At 43.5% G+C, this 19,623-nt stretch overlaps 1 protein-coding gene and 1 pseudogene across 1 annotated transcript; both read right to left on the bottom strand.

Annotated features, from left to right (window-relative positions):
• Positions 1-704: 704 nt before the first annotated feature.
• LOC111951373 (probable polypeptide N-acetylgalactosaminyltransferase 8) lies at positions 705-8,758 on the bottom strand (annotated as a pseudogene).
• Positions 8,759-10,198: 1,440 nt separating this feature from the next.
• Positions 10,199-18,785, bottom strand: LOC111951280 (dual specificity tyrosine-phosphorylation-regulated kinase 4). Its single transcript, XM_023969334.2, has 14 exons — positions 18,079-18,785; positions 17,238-17,327; positions 16,148-16,321; positions 15,870-15,984; positions 15,504-15,667; positions 15,239-15,375; positions 14,964-15,104; positions 14,631-14,769; positions 14,394-14,475; positions 14,102-14,274; positions 13,922-13,982; positions 13,278-13,407; positions 12,667-12,857; positions 10,199-12,472 (listed from the first exon to the last, which is right to left on the bottom strand). The coding sequence occupies exons 1-14, from the start codon at positions 18,133-18,135 to the stop codon at positions 12,195-12,197; spliced, it is 1,932 nt and encodes a 643-aa protein (XP_023825102.1). The 5' UTR covers positions 18,136-18,785; the 3' UTR covers positions 10,199-12,194.
• Between the last annotated feature and the right edge of the window lie 838 nt (positions 18,786-19,623).

Genomic DNA, 19,623 nt, shown 5'->3' with positions numbered 1-19,623 from the left:
GGTCTTCTGTTTTAAACTAAAATTTGTTTGCTCTTTGCAGGAGCAGAAAGACCAGACTTTCCCTTTGACAGACAGGAAGGTCCTTCAGGGTGAACCAGACCCAGAGGAACTCCCAAACCGAGTTGGCCACGACGATCAGTGTCCCTGTGTGGAAAGATTTGTTAGCCCAAGTTAGGGAACCTAAAAGAGCACGAGGAGAAAAAACACCAGGAGGAAAAGCCTCCAATTGCTCTCGCAGGGTGGGGAAAGGGAGTGCCACCGGAATCTCAGAACAGTATGTGAACACATCACAGAACCACACATTCGATGGAGCATAAAAAAATCTAATTATGACTAATCTTTCCCACTCTGTTTAACATATAATCAATTTTTTGAACACAGCATTATATTACGCTTTGAAAAGCCCATCAGTGGTCAGCAGTGAGATGACTTGTGATCTTAGTGAGCTGTTGGTTGGACATAGCTTCATGGGGACAGATGTACAGTTTCTTCACAAATGTGGAATGCTATTGAGCTGTGTTTCCTTGGTCCTGATATAATTGCAAAGAAATAATAAATATGATTCCTGTATTTACGCTCATTTGTGGTTGTTATTGATTCACTGTAGATTTCACCAAAGAGGGTCATAGAATATTTTTCTGCATTGACATCATATAGAGCTGAGTTGACATCAGTGTAGTTTTGAAAGACCCGTCTGTTTATAAGCATCAATTTCCCTATTTCATGTTGGAGTGCTTACCTGTTGAAATTCCCAGAGCATGTGGAATCCCTTCTGCTTGGCCTCCTTGCAYTCATACAGTCCTGGGGTTCGAGTGCCAATGTCCATCAGACAGCGATTACTGTTGTACTTGTGAGACTTGATGCCTCCAATGTAGATCTCCCCGCTGGCTCGATAATAACAGTTCTGGACAGAGAGGATAGATATTTTGACTTTTCTGTATCTGTGGTATTGACAGTACTTTGCATTGTGGTATGGGTTGAGTCCCGGCTCTGCTACGGGATGGACCATGTTATACAATTGGCTACATTCTAAAACACTAAGCAATAATTCTACAAACCTGTGAACCAAAATAATGGCATTCATATAAAATAGGTGTGTTCCCCGGAACTGGGCCTTGATCTATACAGAGATCCGTCTTCAGGTCATTGACCAGCTGTTGATTTTATGGACCAAGATTAAACAGTTATAAAAGTGCAAATTCCTATCCTGATAATGAGTTGGATTTATGACCCTGCATCCTATTGAAGAAATWATTCTATGCACCAAACAYAGTTGGTGAGGAAATCATTCCAAATCAACAGWAACATTTTAGCATCACTCACAGCTCCATAACCAAGCAAGTCACCCAGGGGGTCTAACATTGGATACACATTGTCCAGATACCACTGGAAGGGTTTGCAGTTCAGVCTCTTTCTCAACTTCTTCCTCTCTGAAACATCCCCAATGTCTATGCCATGATCCTGTGGTGAGAAAGAGGAAGGTTTTCTAAATCAGAAACACAGGCTATGTGAGCAATCCACCTATTATCCACTGGATGATGGCTACCAAATCAAAATTTATTTGTCACATACACATGGTTAGCAGATGTTAATGCGAGTGTAGCGAAATGCTTGTGCTTCTAGTTCCGACAATGCAGTAATAACCAACGAGTAATCTAACCTAACAATTCCACAACTACTACTTTATACACACACAAGTGTAAAGGGATAAAGAATATGTTACATAAAGATATATGAATGAGTGATGGTACAGAACGGCATAGGCAAGATGCAGTAGATGGTAATAGTGTACAGTCTATACATATGAGATGAGTAATGTAGGGTATGTAAACATTATATTAAGTGGCATTGTTTTAAAGTGGCTAGTGATACATTTTTACATAATTTTCCATCAATTCCCATTATTAAAGTGGCTGGGAGTTGAGTCAGTATGTTGGCCAGCAGCCAACTAAATGTTAGTGGTGGCTGTTTAACAGTCTGATGGCCTTGAGATAGAAGCTGTTTTTCAGTCTCTCGGTTCCCTGCCTTGATGCACCTGTACTGACCTCGCTTCTGGATGATAGCGGGGTGAACAGGCAGTGGCTCGGGTGGTTGTTGTCCTTGATGATCTTTATGGCCTTCCTGTGACATCGGGTGGTGTAGGTGTCCTGGAGGGCAGGTAGTTTGCCCCAGTGATGCGTTGTGCAGACCTACTACCCTCTGGAGAGCCTTACGGTTGTGGGCGGAGCAGTTGCCGTACCAGGCGGTGATACAGCCGACAGGATGCTCTCGATTGTGCCATCTGTAGAAGTTGTGGTGAGTTTGGTGACAAGCCGAATTCTTCAGCCTCCTGAGGTTGAAGAGGCGCTGCTGCGCCTTCTTCACAACGCTGTCTGTGTGGTGGACCAATTCAGTTGTCCGTGATGTGTACACCGAGAACTTAAAACTTTTCCACCTTCTCCACTACTGTCCCGTCGATGTGGATAGGGGGGTGCTCCCTCTTGCTGTTCCTGAAGTCCACAATCATCTCCTTTGTTTTGTTGACGTTGAGTGTGAGGTTATTTTCCTGACACCACATCCGAGGGCCCTCACCTCCTCCCTGTAGGCCGTCTCGTCGTTGTTGGTAATCAAGCCTACCACTGTAGTTCGTTCGCAAACTTGATGATTGAGTTGGAGGCGTGCAGGCCACGCAGTTGTGGGTGAACAGGGAGTACAGGAGAGGGCTCAGAACGCCACCTTGTGGGGCCCCAGTGTTTGAGGATCAGCGGGGTGGAGATGTTGTTTACCTACCCTCACCACCTGGGGGCGGCCCGTCAGAAGTCCAGGACCCAGTTGCACAGTGCGGGGTCGAGACCCAGGGTCTCGAGCTTGATGACGAGTTTGGAGGGTACTATGGTGTTAAATGCTGAGCTGTATGCGATGACACAGCATTCTTCACATAGGTTATCCTCTTGTCAGATGGGTTAGGGCAGTGTGCAGTGTGGTTGCGATTGCGTCGTCTTGTGGACCTATTGGGTCGGTAAGCCAAATTGGAGTGGGTCTAGGGTGTCAGGTAGGGTGAGGGTGTATTGGTCCTTGACTAGTCTCTCAAAGCACTTCATGATGACGGAAGTGAGTGCTACGGGGCGGTAGTCGTTTAGCTCAGTTACCTTAGCTTTCTTGGAACAGGAACAATGTGGTGCCCTCTTGAAGCATGTGGAACAGCAGACTGAGATAAGGATGATTGAATATGTCCTTAAACACACCCAGCCAGCTGGTCTGCGCATGCTCTGAGGACGCGGCTGGGGAATGCCGTCTGGCCTGCGATCTTGCGAGGTTATACGTTTAAATGTTTTCTCACCTCGGCTGCAGTGAAGGAGAGCCCGCAGGTTTTGGTAGCGGGCCGTGTCAGTGGCACTGTATTGTCCTCAACGCGAGCAAAAAAGTTATTTAGTCTGTCTGGGAGCAAGACTCCTGGTCCACGACGGGGCTGGTTTTCTTTGTAATCCGTGATTGACATACCTCTTGTGTCTGAGCTGTTGAATTGCGACTCTACTTTGTCTCTATACTGGGAACTTAGCTTGTTTGATTGCCTTGCGGAGGGAAATAGCTACACTGTTGTTGTATTCGGTCATGTTTCCGGTCACCTTGCCCTGGTTAAAAAGCAGTGGGTTCGCGCTTTTCAGTTTCACGCGAATGCTGCCATCAATCCACGGTTTCTGGTTTGGGAATGTTTTAATCGTTGCTGTGGGTACGAACATCGTCAATGCACTTTCTATGAACTCGCTCACCGAATCAGCATATTCGTCAATGTTGTTTGTTGGACGCAATGCGGAACATATCCCAATCCACGTGATCGAAGCAGTCTTTGAAGCGTGGAATCAGATTGGTCGGAACAGCGTTGAACAGACCTGAGCGCGGGAGCTTGCTGTTTTAGTTTCTGTTTGTAGGCTGGAAGCAACAAAATGGAGTCGTGGTCAGCTTTCCGAAAGGAGGCGGGGGAGGGCCTTATATGCGTCGCGGAAGTTTAATATAACAATGATCAAGGTTTTACCAGCCCTGGTAGCACAATCGATATACTGATAGAATTTAGGGAGTTTTTGTTTTCAGATTAGCTTGTTAAAATCCCCAGCTACGATTGAATGCAGCCTCAGGGTGTGTGGTTTCCAGTTACAAAGAGTCAGATAAAGTTCGTTCAGGGCCATCGATGTGTGTCGCTTTGGGGGAATATATACGGCTGTGATTATAATCGAAGAGAATTCCCTTGTTAGATAATGCGGTCGACATTTGACTTGTGAGGAATTCTAAATCTGGTGAACAGAATGACTTGAGTTCCTGTATGTTGTTATGATTACACCACGTCTCGTTGATCATAAGGCATACACCCCCGCCCCTCTTCTTACCAGAAAAGATGTTTTGTTTCTGTCGGTGCGATGCGTGAAGGAAACCAGCTGGCTGCACCGACTCCGTTAGCGTCTCTCGAGTGAGCCATGTTTCCGTGAAGAAAGAACGTTACAATCCTGATGCTCTCTGGAATGTTTTACCCCGTGCTCGGATTTCATCAACCTTATTGTCAAGAGACTGGACATTGGCGAGTAGTATGCTAGGGAGTGGAGCGCGATGTGCCCGTCTCCGAAGCCTGACCAGGAGACCGCCTCGTTTGCCCCTTTTACGGCGACGTTGTTTAGGGTCACCGGCCGGGATCAGATCCATTGTATTGGGTGGAAGGCAAAACACAGGATCCGCTTCGGGAGAGTCATATTCCTGGTTGTTAACGATGGTGAGTTGACGTTGCTCTTATATTCAGTAGTTTCTCCCGACTGTATGTTAATGAAACCTAAGATTACCTGGGTACCAATGTAAGGAATAACGCAATAAAACAACAAAATACTGCATAGTTTCCTAGGAACGCGAAGCGAGGCGGCCATCTCGGTCGGCGCGGAAGTTAGAGATCATCATTTTACATAGATCCTATGATCTTTATTATGGCATTGGAGTAATAGACCATTTTATAATATTGACTGTCTAGTCTACTTATTTTCAAAACACAAGCATGCATAACAGCGATGATTGTTATTCCATAGGAGCAGCTGAACAAAACCTACTTTTTGAATGGTTTGTTGTGTACAGTACCTTCAGTGGGAGGTTCCAGGCGATGTTGACATTATGTTTGTATTCATCCATCCAGACCTCAGCCACTCTCAGAGCATTCCTCTTCATTGTAATGCTCAGATCTGGGAGATAGGGTTTATGGGCCCTCTCGATGTGGGCTATTTTAGAACAAGGTATGACCTCGACACTTCCACCACACAGCCACACCTAGACACACCAAACACCAAGAGACAAGTACGAGTTTATAGATATGGACTGGATGTCTGGATGTTGTACGTAGATTGGTTTGTTCAGACTGAATCAAGAATTGAAAGTATCATGGTCAATTCTACACGCGGAGAATTGACATTCTTTTTAAAGAACAGAAAACGCAAAAATATTATCCAGGTGTAAATATTAGGTAAGATTTTCCTCCCGAAGCTGTGCTTTCCTTATCACCTATTCAAACAGGAATCATGAACAACTCACTTTCCTGGCTGTGACTCTGTAAMGATCGTCCTGGGAAGAAGGTGACCAAAATGCAGCGTGGTAGGTGTTCATGTTATAAATGTAATCAAAACTGAACASTAAACAAAATAACAACGAGGAAGAACAAAAACGAAACAGGTCTGTCAGGTAATACACACAAAACAACTACCCACAACAAACAGGTGGAAAAAGGCTACCTAAGTATGGTTCTCAATCAGAGACAACGATAGACAGCTGCCTCTGATTGAGAACCACACACGGCCAAACAAAAAGAAATAGACAACATAGAACACCAGACATAGRATGCCCACCCCAACTCACGCCCTGACCAAACCAAAATAGAGACATAAAAAAGGAACTAAGGTCAGGGTGTGACAGACTCGTCTTTTTAGGCATACCACTCAGGTGTGAAGGACTCAAACATACACCACAGGGCCCAATCAAATGCATCTGCATATGGCCGATAATGTGTGACTGTCAAGTCATCGAAACACACTCTGTCAAACACCAGTGTCAACAACAACATGCGAGCTGCTCTGAGTGTCTCACTCTCTTCACCAGGCTCTTCATGGATGAAAAAGATGTAGGTATTCCATTTCGCCTTTAGATCCTCTGTGAAAGCAGAGCAGACACTTGCATATCAGTTGAAAGCCACACCTAAGTTCAATCGAAATGTTAACAAATATAATTGMAAATGTTTCTAAGTAGAGAGCATAGACAAATTAAGCGAACCTGTCAYGCCCTGGCCTTAGTTATCTTTGTTTTCTTTATTATTTTAGTTAGGTCAGGGTGTGACATGGGGGAAGTTTGTGTGTTTTTGTCTAGTCTAGGGTGTTTGTATTGTATAGGGGGTTTTGTAGAGTTCATGGGGTTGTGTTCAGTGTAGGTGTTTATGTAAGTCTATGGTTGCCTGGATTGGTTCTCAATCAGAGACAGCTGTCTATCGTTGTCTCTGATTGGGAGCCATATTTAAGGCAGCCATAGGCATTAGGTAGGTTGTGGGTAATTGTCTATGTTTGACATTAGTAGCTTGTGTCTGCACTTTCGTTTTGTAGCTTCACGTTGTTTTGTCTAGTTTGTGTTGGTGTTCGTGTTCGTTTCATCTTCTCAAATAAAAGAAGATGTATCTATATCACGTTGCGCCTTGGTCCTCTCTTTCACCTAAAAACGATCGTGACAGAACCATTGGAGCTGTGGTCATCCACCAGTATGATGTCTTTGAGCAGGCGTTGGGGGGTCTTGTCTATGATGCTGCGGACAGCTCTCTTGATGATTGACAGGGCCTCGTCCAAGTAGATCAACACCACGCTGATGGTGGGCAGGTCATGGGGGTATGGTGCATTAGCACATCTAACAGGCACAACAAAAACATTTGGTCTACCTCATATCATTCAGTCATATCATTCAGAGATGAGGAAAAGGATTTACTTAGGATCGCGAGTATCAGGGATTTCCCTGTTCAGGGTAGTCTGTCACTCAGGAAGGCATTGTATACATACATCTGAAACAGCCCCTCTCCCTCTTTCTGCTCCTCCTCTGAGGCTTGCATCACCCCCAGCTTGTAAACAGAGCTGAGTTGGGGTACAACTTCTTCACCACCTTCCTCTCCTTCTTGACCTCGGTAGCCTTCACAGCCTGCCCCTCTTTCAGACTGATCCCGTTATTGACACTTCACTGTGGACACATGACAGCTGCTCATCAAACTATTATACATGTGGCACACAGACGTTGGTAGATCAAAATGTAACAAATGTTGTTCAACAAGCAACAGCATACAGGATTAAAGAACAATCTGAAATGATTATTTTATTACATTCTTTGTTAGTTCATTTAAACCCTTTATTTAACTGAGAACAAATTCCCTTTTACAATCATCACTGTGAAGTGTGAAATAACTTACTGGGATCAACTCTAAATGTAGGCTCAGGCTAGATTCTAATGTGTTCCCAAACCCTCCCTCTAAATCTGCCMTACCAGCTACAACAGTGGCAGACTGCAGTCCAAGTACAGTATGTGCAGTGGTGGAAAAGTACCCAATTTTCATACTTGAGTAAAAGTAAAGATACCTTAATAGAAAATTACTCAAGTTAAAGTGAAAGTCACACAGTAAAATACTAGTTGAGTAAAAGTCTAAAAGTGTTTGTTTTAAATATACTTAAGTATCAAAAGTAAATGTAATTGCAAAAATATACTTAAGTATTAAATGTATAAATAACTTCAAATTGCTTATATACGCAAACCAGACGACACAATTTTCTTGTTGTAAATTGTTTACGGATAGCCAGGGGCTCCAACACCCAGACATAATCTGCAAACTAAGCAATTTGTGTTTAGTGAATCCGTCAGATCAGAGGCAGTAGGGATGACCAGGGATGTTCTTGAATTTAATGAATGAATTAAAGTTAATGAATTGGAGCATTTTCCTGTCCTGCTAAGCCTTCAAAATGTAACTAGTACTTTTGGGTGTCATGGAAAATGTATGGAGTAAAAAGAAGAAACAAAATCTTTAGGAATGTAGTGAAGAAAAAGTTGTCAAAAATATAAATAGTTGTCACGCTTCTCGTGGGCTGAAGGAAGAGTGGACCAAGGTGCAGCGTTTAAAGTGTTCATGATTTAATCCAAAAAACCAATCAATCAAACAAACAAACAAACAAACAAAAACAGGAGCACGAAAGCGAACAGTTCTGTCAGGCAAACAAAACAGCTAAACAGAAAATAACTACCCACAAAACACAGGTGGGAAAAGGCTACCTAAGTATGGTTCTCAATCAGAGACAACGATAGACAGCTGCCTCTGATTGAAAACCACACCGGCCAAAAACACATAGAAATAGAAAACATAGAACAAAAACATAGAATGCCCACCCCAACTCACACCCTGACCAACCAAAATAGAGACATAAAAAGGATCTCTAAGGTCAGGGCGTGACAATAGTAAAGCACAGATACCCCCGAAAATGGCTTCAGTAGTACTTTAAAGTATTTTTACTTCAGTACTTTACACCGCTGAGTATGTGGACAGAGCTACTGGCATTTCCCTTCTAGGTAAGTCACAGTTAAATGAAGGATATTGAGACTTACCCAGCTTCTCGATCTTCTCCAGCCTCTTGAACATGTCCTGGCCCCTGATCGAGTCATTCTGACGAGCCCTCTGCAGTCTCTCCCCATGAGAATGAACCTCCCTCTTTATGGATGTGATGTAGAGCATTCCAGCAGCCATGGCCAGCAAAGGGGCCAGCCCTCGGACCCAGCCTCATCATCCCTCTGCGTGTGAGCGCTCAGCCTGGGGATACAGACAGGACGGCCTTCCTCTCTCACTCTCCGACTAAGATCCAGGCTCCCCTGAAAGGGGGGAGTGTGAGGTGCCCCATACCTGGCTGCCACTCACCAACACCTTTTTTAAATATTTACACAACTGAACAGGTCAAAAACATGCACMTAATGGATCCAACCGTTCATYTGGYATTCAAGTCATTGTTGAGGCCAGGGAATAAATGCCAAAAGCCACAATACTACAGGCTGYAAAGGTGGGGCTCTCTGAAAGTGATGGTCTTGGCTGTCACTAGCACGCTGTCTTGTAATTCAAACTCAAGCCCACAATGAAGAGTATCTGTAGCTCTTTCCATTCTAGAGTAACCGAAAATCTGGTTGACCACCTGCTTTAAGAGGTAACGGAGCAACCTGGTCTCAGAGCATTTCRTATTATTCCGTATGTAAATCCACGACACTCCGCTTAGTATGATATGTTGTTTCRTAAGGTATGTATTCATTTGTAGTTGTCCATCATCCATTTTATATGATACAGTATGTTACGAATTACAATTCGTATGATATGTCGCAAATTGCAATTCTTACAATATGTTATGAATTTGCAAGACGTATGATACTGTATGTACGAATTCCAATTAGCTAGGKGGATAACGCTAATGTTAGGGGGTGGCTAGCGTTAGCTAGGTTGGGATTTAAGGTTAGGTTAAAGGGTTAAGGTTAGGGGAAGAGTTATMTAACATGCTAAGTAGTTGCAAAGTAGCTAAAAAAGTAGTACTGTAGGTAGTTGCAAAGTTGCTAAAAAGCTAAAATGCTAAAGTTGTCCATGAGATGAGATTCAAACATACAACCTTTGGGTTGCTAGACATTCACGTTATACACTCAACCAACCACCCTCCTTTTGTTCTTGCCTTAAGAGACCTTCTGTCTTATGTAACCATACCAAACGTAACATCTCATACAAGTTTKAGCATCCCGGATTTACTTTTAGTATGCTACGTCTAGTCTATGAGACCAGGCTGAATGGAGCATTGAAGTATATCTCAATTTCCCCTGTGTCTAACTTGCTCTCGGAGCTCAAACCAAGCAGCATGAGGGTCTGGATGCACAAGGTTAACCACTGACCCTGTCTGGTAAATGAGGATTGAGCATAGAATGTATGATCAATAGAGGCAGGGAACAATGATACTTTGTTAACTCTGTGATCACCATTCCTACTCTGCTTCCTCTGGCCTGTATGTTCACCCCTCACTCTACGTACATGGTAATGCTATATGTTGCTATCGTTTCATCAACTCATAAGCTGAATGTTTGAGTTACACAGCATTAAAATTATCAAAGGTCCAATCAAAAGGGGCAGAGGCAAGGAATATAAAACACCAATTTATTCAATTACATGTTCATTAATTTTTTCACATCAATGTACAGTTCATCAGGTGGAATGGCCTCAATTCAATTACTTCCAAATTGACCCTAATGGTTGATTGTGAAATAATTTGGTTGAAATGAATGCACACACTTTCTTTTTGTTTTAGTACAGTACAATAAAATCAACAATGTCCTGGCATGCTATTATACGGACTTAGAGAAAGCAAAACAGTAATTCAGTACATCACACAATATCATCATTAAGGGCACCAGCTAATGTCTGTGGGGCTCTCTTAAATAACAATGTTCAGTGAGCACGGAAAAATAACAAGAAAACCATTAAAGTTACAATTGAAACATGGTAAAAAATATATATCTCATTGAGACATTGCCAATGTGACCTGGTTATGTACACATACAGTGCTTGAGATATATTACCACAAATATTTCATATACAGGTCACACCTTACACCAATAATTTAATCATAACAAAAGTGTAAAATGTACATTCAATTATGTACTGTTAAAAAGTAAATCTATTCCATTTCTGATCATGTTACAAATATAAACACTGTTTTAAAATTACTTTCTATAACTGGAGCAAGTGAAAAGCATCAGTACAAGTTGCCTTAAAGAAGTTTACAGAGAACAAAAAAAGTCTACTCTCCTTCATTTGGCCCAAGTTTTATTGAAGAAAGCTCAACATTGTAGCAAATTGTCCTTTTGTCAAAGTAAGAGAAGTTCATCAAAATAGATGGAACTGCTTTGATGAGGAATTAAAAGCTTTTTAAAATGAAGTTTGTGTGAGGAGGAGTAAAAAACAGATGATGCATTGTGGGTCAGAGGGAAGTCACTTTGGATGCTGAAAGGGACATTTGAATAACAAGTTGTGAGGATCACTGGTCAGAATATTCCTGTTTTGTAGACACGGGAAAACTTTGTATATGACAATGACGTATGAAGAATATCAAACCATCCAATCCCAGTCCAAGCTAGGCATTTCAGGTCAGGAAAATAACATTCATCTTCATTGACCACTTGAGGGCCCTGTTTTTGAGGTAAAAGTTGTTGTCAGATGGACAGCAATTTTTCTGACTTATAAGTGATTGTAATTTTATTCAGGAAAATTATAAATTTTCATAATAAACTACTATGGTCAACAACCACAAATTATTGAGTCAAAGTCAAACTCCATAAACATGGTAAACTCTGAGTAATCTCTAGGGGAGTTTGTGCACATTAGTGCTTTACGTTTTTCCACTATCACCATCATCTCTGCATGGGAGATGCTTTGTGCTGCTAAGAGCCTTAAACATCGCATCCATGGCACGTGCAACTCCTTGGGCTTGCCATGCATATTTCAGTGCAAACAGGTGACAGGGCTTAACCTGTGTATATTTCGGGTTAGACGTCTGTGTTGTCAAAGCCAAAACGTCAATGCCAGTAGAAAACGTGCAGGGAATTAGCCTACTCAAAGAGCTTTAAACCTCTGGCAAAATGACATTAAATGTTGCTCGGCCTAACCTGGCTAGACCGAGAGTGGAAAACAGGCCAATCTGGGCATTGATCTGGGTTCTAAGCTAAGGGATCCCATTTTAAACTAATGCAAGTGACCTGTGYTACTTTCCAAGCTTATGACAAGTGAATATGGCCACATAGATGCAGTAAGTCCATTTGTGACTACTGCAATAACAGAGAAGACCAACAGTTGCTGATACACAGCTCATTACCAAAAGACCCACCAAAGACTGTGTTCCAAAGACGTCTCCTGCAGCTAGACAGAGTCCAAGCACTAAACATATGATTGGACAAGGAAATAAATTCTATAGTGAAGCAAAAATATAACAAATTGATAACCCACTACATCTACAAAACAGGATATACTCCAACCATGACCCCCATTTAATGTTATTATTATGTGTCTTATGTTTGACCTCCGATGATATTAACCCTGATGTGACCTATGCATCCCCCCTCCCCTCAACCCCCTCCCAGCCCCAAGCCCTCTGTCCCTGGGGCCTTTATGTGATGGGGGACAGGCCCTGCTGGTGCTCCAGACTGTCACTGTCTGCAGTGTGCTCCAGCGGGGGCCTGATGACAATGTGGACTGATCTCTCCCTGGGTACCTCCTGCTTGCTGCTGCTAACAGCCCTGGTGCTCTTGGTCCTGCCCTCGCCCATCTGGCCCTCAGCCGAAGCCCCGATTGGACACAAGTGCTCGGCGGACGCCAGCTTCACAGAGTTCTCTCTCTTGGGCCTGTCTGTGGCATTGGAGAACGGGCTGGAGAATGCCTTGTCAACTGCGTCAGAGAGGGGGAAGTAAGATGCCTGTTACTTCATGGACATCATAGAGATGTGGAGTCAATTTAGTCTTTGTGTCAATCTGCCACTCTCAAAGTGTAAAAAATGCCGAATGAAGATTTTATTTTTTACATGCAAACACATACATATGAGAAGGCATGGTGTTAGTATGGTAGATGACTGCTCCTCTTACCTATCCTGTTGATAAGGGCTGGTTTGTGGGAAATATGCTGCTCTATCTTGTTGTTGTTCTCCACGTTGCTGAGGCTCTCGCTGGGCCTTCTCACGGTGCGGGTCTTGGGCCGAAACTTGTTGGAGCGTGCCTCCTGGATCCACTCATGCTGCATGGCCTCGTCGGGCRTCATGCGCTTCTTAGGGTCCCACCTGACAGAGCGAAGAGAGTCAGTCAGAGGGAAAATCCCAATTGCATACTCCTCATGTCCTCTCTCCTTCTCAAAACCGATCGGAGGAGAAAATCAGAGGTCCCTCCCCTCTGACCTTCTCCTGCATTGAGTTTTGAGATGGATCTTGAGGAGAGAGAAGAAATGACGTGAGGAGTATGCAAATGAGATTCTCCCAGAGAGAACCAGAGGTAAAACCACACACTGGGCTTCCTTGTAGATTTAAATCTCAATGGGCCTCACCTGGAGGAGTAAAGGGTAAATAATCTTAAATCAATAATAATGCGAAAGAGGGCTCACTTCACCTGACAGTTTAACATGATTCTTTACTATTAGTAATATTTGAGATTGGGTGATTCTATGGCTGTGTTATTGACAGGTGTACAGTATGTACAGTACATACGTGAGACAGCGTTTGATGAAATCCAGAAAGAGAGGATCGTTGGTCTTCAGGACACTGGCCAGATCCTTGGAGTTGGGCCGTCTCTTTCTCCCCTTGCTGTTGGTGATGTTCCTGGGGTTGCCCTTGGAATCTGCACAATCACAACCAATGATTAATCAACGAGAGGATCTCTTACTAAGAATTATAAACTGGGTAGTTTGGGTTCTGGATGCTGATTGGCTGAAACAGCATTTCAACCGTCTGTATATCAGACAATATACCACGGTTGTGACATAAACATACTTGTTTACTGTTCTATTTATGTTGGTAACCAGTTTACAATAGCAATACGGCACCTCGGGGGTTTRTGGTATATGGTCAATATACCACGGCTAAGAGCTGTATTCAGGCACTCCCTTTCACGTTGTGCATAAGAACAGCCCTCAGCTGTGTTATATGGCCATTATACCACACTCCCTCAGGCTTATTGCTTAATTAAACACCATATGACACTAAAATTATGCAAATCCCTACATCAGCAATGTATACATTTAACAGTGATCCTATTGGTACATCAGTAGAAGTGAAAGGTCTCAGTTAAACAGAATTTCCATCGAACAGTCAAAGAGAAAACCATGTGACTGCACTAGATCAAAAATGCTTACCAAAAAATTGCCTTTTCCTGGTCGCTTTTGACAATAAATCATTTGGAGGCATTCCCAGCACCTGAGAACAAATCAGACAAACAAACCCAGTGAGTAATACATCTACGTTGCTCGCCAAACCACAAGGTTGAAAGAGCCATTAACAAAGAGAGCATGATATWGTAGGTACTAGGTAGGTACCTCCATGATGCAGGCAATCTGCTCCACCTCACTCTCCCCAGGGAAGAGGGGGAAGCCAGTGTAGAGCTCAGCCAGGATGCAGCCAAAGCTCCACATGTCRATGGCCATGCTGTAGGAATGGCCCAGGAGCACCTCTGGGGAACGGTAGAAGCGGCTCTGGATGTAGGTGTAAACTGTGGAGGAGAGCCAGGAATTAGGTATGCTATAATGTGATGCTATAATGAGGTCGTGCCCCCTGTTTGCCTACTTGATCTAACCTTACATTAGAAAACATACAAACTAAGACACTCACCTCTCTGCTGCTCGTAGCAGCTGGACCCAAAGTCAATGACCTTGATGTTGCCTTGGCCTTTGTGTGACAGAAGAATGTTTTCCTGGAAAATAAAYACCCAAGTATGAGCACATTCTCTCCATCTCCTGTGGCACCATTAAACTAAACCAACAAGGAATATGTTTGCAAATATGCTTCACTTTTCATTATGTAATGTTAAGGTTGTTAGGGGTTAAAGGTCATGGCTAGGGGTCATACCGGTTTTAGGTCACAGTGGATGATCTTCTCTTTGTGCAGCATCTGCAGGCACTTGAGGAGGGAGTAGGCAAAGCGGCGCACCAGGATCTGGCTGAAGCCCTGGAAGTTGTTCTTCTTGATGAGTTCGTACAGGTTCACTCTGCACGGTCAAAGATAAGCAAACATCCTTTAGATTTAAATGCCCAAATAATCTTCATACTACATGTTTACCTCCTGTGGATGAAATATAGCAGAAGTATTCTCTCCTGAACTAAATAAACAAATAACAAAAAGGTATTATTGTATTTCTGAATATGATCTTATATTTGGCCCTACAGTGTCCGTCAATCCTACCCCAGGAGCTCGAAGGAGATGCAGAGATGGTTCCGGAAGTAGAAGTGCTCCTTCATGTGAATGACGTTGTGTTGGTTGTCTCTGTCCTTCCYTCTCAACGCATCCAGGATCTTCAACTCCACCATGGCCTGGTGGTGGAACCTGCAGACAATCATAACAGAGAAGCAGTGTTATAACATGTGTCATAGCGTGTCATAACATGTTATTAGTGAAAGGTTGGTATTTGACAACCCAGCTGTGCTATGATATGCTAGCTAGCTAGTGGTGTTAGTCACCTTTTCTTGTTGCGAATGACCTTGATGGCGACAAGTTCATTGGTCTTGTGATCCAGGCACTTCAGGACCTGTCCGAAGGATCCTTTCCCGATCACCTCGAGCACCTCAAACCGGAAGCCTATGTGGTCATGCGCGACCTGCAGAAAAAAGGGCATCATTTACTTTAAAGCAATACTGCAAAAACTTTACTCTATATGGCACTAAAACTGGTTCTGAAATTCACAGAGCTTCTTTACTGCCATCTTTGTGCCCATTTTTATGTTACCTTCAGATAGCCTCCGCTCTCATCATCGTAGCCAGAGTTATGGGGCAGGCTGGGGGAACCCTCCATCTTCTTGGCATCCAGGCCCAGGTACCAGACCTCGGAGTAGTCCATGATCTCCTCCTGCTCATGCTCAGTCAGACGATCTTTGAACACCTTCAGGACCTCTGTATAGGAGGGAAAGGACATTTCTGTCAGCAAATCCCAGTTTGCATTTGTTTCTTCCTGATTAAATAAGATCAAGGAACAGAAAACTCTTTCTCCTTTAGAATTGCCAATACTAAATCGCCAACACCAGCACCTTCCACCAACGCTTCCCTACTCTCCAACTCCTACTCAGACCTAGTCCTACCCTTAGCCCACACACACCTGCAGGAGACATGGGCAGATTGTGTCCCTCAATATTCCTCTCCTGCTCCTGATTGTTCTTCCTGTTGATGGACTCTGGCAGACTCTCCACTGTGGAGCTCCGTAATCTCTCATCCTGTCAATTACAAAACATACAGGAAATTAACTAGTTGCAGAGGTTTTGCATGGTAACAATTTAACACTGTTAGAATTTCTCAGTGGAATGTTTCATTGCTTCAATATACTAGGCTCTAAGTACATAATACCAAGAGATTAGCCTACTTGTAACAAGGACTCACCTGGAAGCTTTCCTGGTGCCTGGTTCCTGAAAGCTGCCTATCACAGGTGTTTTGCAGGCCCTTGCTGGTGATGTGGGGCAGGATGCTTTCGGACTGGTGATGGTGCTTGGCATTGTTTACAACCAAGGGCTTAGTATCCAGCTTRGGCAGRGTGCCTTTGCCCGAGCCACAGTTCTACAGCCAGAACAAGAGAGAGCGGGAGAGAGGGAGGCAGAGAGAGAAGGACCCACATTTAGAGGGTCATCYAGGTTAAATCTACAGAGATAATACAGGTGTTGTTACATAAYGAGGTTTGAGKCACTGGGTGTTTCTAGTTTTCCTGCTGATTCAGTAATGAGGCAGCAAGTAGYCTGTGGTGCCCAGAAAGGGCATAGAGTTACCTGCAAGGGCGAGAGTGAAGCAGGCTCTAAAGCCTTGGAGGTCTGCTTTTCGACAGAAGCTTTCACTGCAGCCCGACTCGGAGTCTCTCTCTCCATGTATTTTTCCTTCACTCTCTCTTGTTTATAGGCTGCTAGTCTTTCTCAGTACTCTATGTAACACATCCTCTCAAAAGCTGCCCAAAAGGCTAGGTTATACCAGGGCACCACCTCTGACTGAAGGATAGAGCTGTGCTGTAGTTACAGTAGTATGGCTCTCGTGGCCTGATTGATTTGAACTGAAACAGCGCTGCCAAATTGAGAGGGGAGTTTCTATTAATAGAACGCACTGTTTAATCTCCAGGGCTTTACTGCAGTMTCTGCAAGATTAATTATTCATAAAGAGCTATATATAGCAACATGGTACCGAAGACAGTTACCTCTGCACCCGGCCAGCCCGTTTTCACACTGTTATTATGAACATTTAATCGTTTGGGATAAGGAAAATGACTTTTAATCTTAAAACTCAGGATCCACAATTCACAACTGCTGATAACTACCCTGCTCCATCTTTTCAGAGGTGCGGGCTGGGCAGTTGCATCATACAGTATTCCCCTACAGCTCACACTAGTCATAGTACTCCCCCACACGACCAGATCATGACACAGTCATCGTATTCCCCCGCACACCCACAGACAAGAGCAGAATACTGGAGGAGCAGGGAGTAGGTTTACCTGCTGCTGCTGGTAGGCCCGGCTGGACCCAAGGCGTGTGCATTCAGGCTGGAGTTTGTGTTGCTGGGAGTAGGCATCGGGCCTCCCTGTCTGTGGGGATTGGACGAGAAAAGGATGTCATATAATATGAGCTAGCTGAAGATGAACACACTCGTGCACACACCTACACATAGGCACACATTATTTTGCTTGGCCCCAGCACTCACACGTGCGCACATGCACACACACACCAACTGCATATAGAAAATCTATGAAGGCCAACGTTCTAATTAAATTACAATGTATTTTTAGAACTAGCGATTTTAGAACTAGCGATGATTCTCAAATGTGGTTTATATGCAGGGGGGGGGGGGGTATTCCACTATGGCTACAGTAGACACATTAAGCCCATTTTTGAATACTGCAATATAAAAATGTGCAGTAGCCCAAATATATTGTGAATCCAGTGCTGACACCAGCTAGGTGTCAGCCGTGACAAACAAATCATATTAACCCAGTAGACCCCAGGAAGCCAATGATCCATTCCTGAGCACACCAAGCTGTAGATCATGGGGATTAAAGTGGGTTAGTCCATCTGAAGGTCAGTGGAACCATGAGACCATGGGAGTAATTATGTCAACGCATTGACATCTGATTCTGAAATCCGCTGGAAAGTGTTTTCAGACCTAATTACTGACTGTCCAGTACAGTCTGTACAGTACACTTAAAGTTAGCGATGAAAGAGTGCAGAGAGGTTCCAAATAGAGTACTGTGAAATTAAACAAAATGCCAAAAAAGCCAATGTTGAATTTGTATCCAATAAGCTACACAAAACAAAGCAATAGCATGCTTTATAACTCACCTTGATATGAATTTCTGGAAACATTGCTTTATAACCCGGGTGAATTCCAATTATCATCGAGAGTCACTCCTAGTTGGTCCACGTGAGCGCACAGCTTCAAAACATTCCCAGGCTCAATTTTATTCCCGAGTAAACGCAGAAACCAATATTCCGCTTCGCATCAAAACGACGTTGGGGCTCGGTGGAAACTGCAGAGTAGTGCTGCTGAATAGTAATGAACGGACTGTAATATTGGAAAAAGCTTTGTCAGCCGAAGATTATGGAGAGTGTGCACGCTGTTGTTAGCCTGACGCGCATATCGTCGGAGAGCCACCTGTTGGGGTATTCTACGGTCACAGCTTATTCCACATCGACAAGCGACACCTTGGACTCCCGGTATAGATTGTTTGTCAATTCATTCAACTGTCCAACTCCGCAGACTCCTCAGTCATAACTTTCCAAGCATGAGAATCAACATTGCGCGTAAAACCGTTATGCTGCTGGTAGCCTATAGAACCATGTACAGTATTTGCCAAATCCTCCAGCAAAACAAAATCCATCGACAGTTTGTGACCAAGCTCAAACAACAACAAATCCCCCCTCTCTAGCCCCTGTATGACAACATTTGTTCTTAAGTCCCCAAATCCTTGGGTTCAGTCTTCGCGGTATTTTATCTCATCGTGTAGGCCTACTGTAGAGAATGAGATGCACCCACACTGGTTCAATGCTCACGTGTCAGACTCACTGTCCGGGAACTGAAACTCAGAGAAACACTGCTGAGTAGCAACCACACATCTGAGGTTATTGATTACTACTTCACTTTAGTCTCCCACGAAGGTACCATCAAAATAACCACATTAAACATCGAATATTTAATGATTCACAACAGCTTTACATTTGTAAAGATATTTAGTTGTAAAAATGCAATTGTCAAAAACAGTACTAAATCATCAAATGTTTAATCATTGGATCCGTTTTTAAATCACACACACAGCTATGTCTTACTATACTTGTGAGGACTTTTTTGGGGGACCAACAAWTGATTGCCATTCAAAATCCTATTTTCCCTAACCCTAAACCTYAGCCTAAAACAGCCTTTTTATAGAGGACCGGCATGCCCTCACTTCTCAAAATGTTCGTTGGTTTACCAATCTTGTGAGGACTTCTGGTACAGGTATTGTAAAAAACGAATGCACCCACACGCACACACACACACACACACACACCTTATAATTGAAAGTGAATTTCACATCAAGGGAAACCATGTGCTAGCTCATCCAGAGTGGAGAATCCTTTGAGATGTGGAGGAGAGCCATCCACACCTTCATATGATTCATCCTACATACCCCAAGCGTGAAGTGGGTGGTACAGTATGTTCTACTGAAGCCTACGYCGGCACGGTCAGTCATCTCGGGGGTAGACACGACTACATAACTGGTCGTTTCATAACACGTTTTTTTTTAGTGCTGACAGAAAATAGCTGTTTTCTTTCCATTGCTACCCAGTGTATTTCTCTCACCTTTGATATACCATCCATATATGTKTTTTTTTTGCCATTACACAAGC

The sequence above is a fragment of the Salvelinus sp. IW2-2015 genome, linkage group LG24 (genome assembly GCF_002910315.2).
Source record: "Salvelinus sp. IW2-2015 linkage group LG24, ASM291031v2, whole genome shotgun sequence".
Lineage (NCBI taxonomy): Eukaryota > Metazoa > Chordata > Actinopteri > Salmoniformes > Salmonidae > Salvelinus > Salvelinus sp. IW2-2015.
This window is presented reverse-complemented; position numbering and strand designations above follow the sequence as displayed.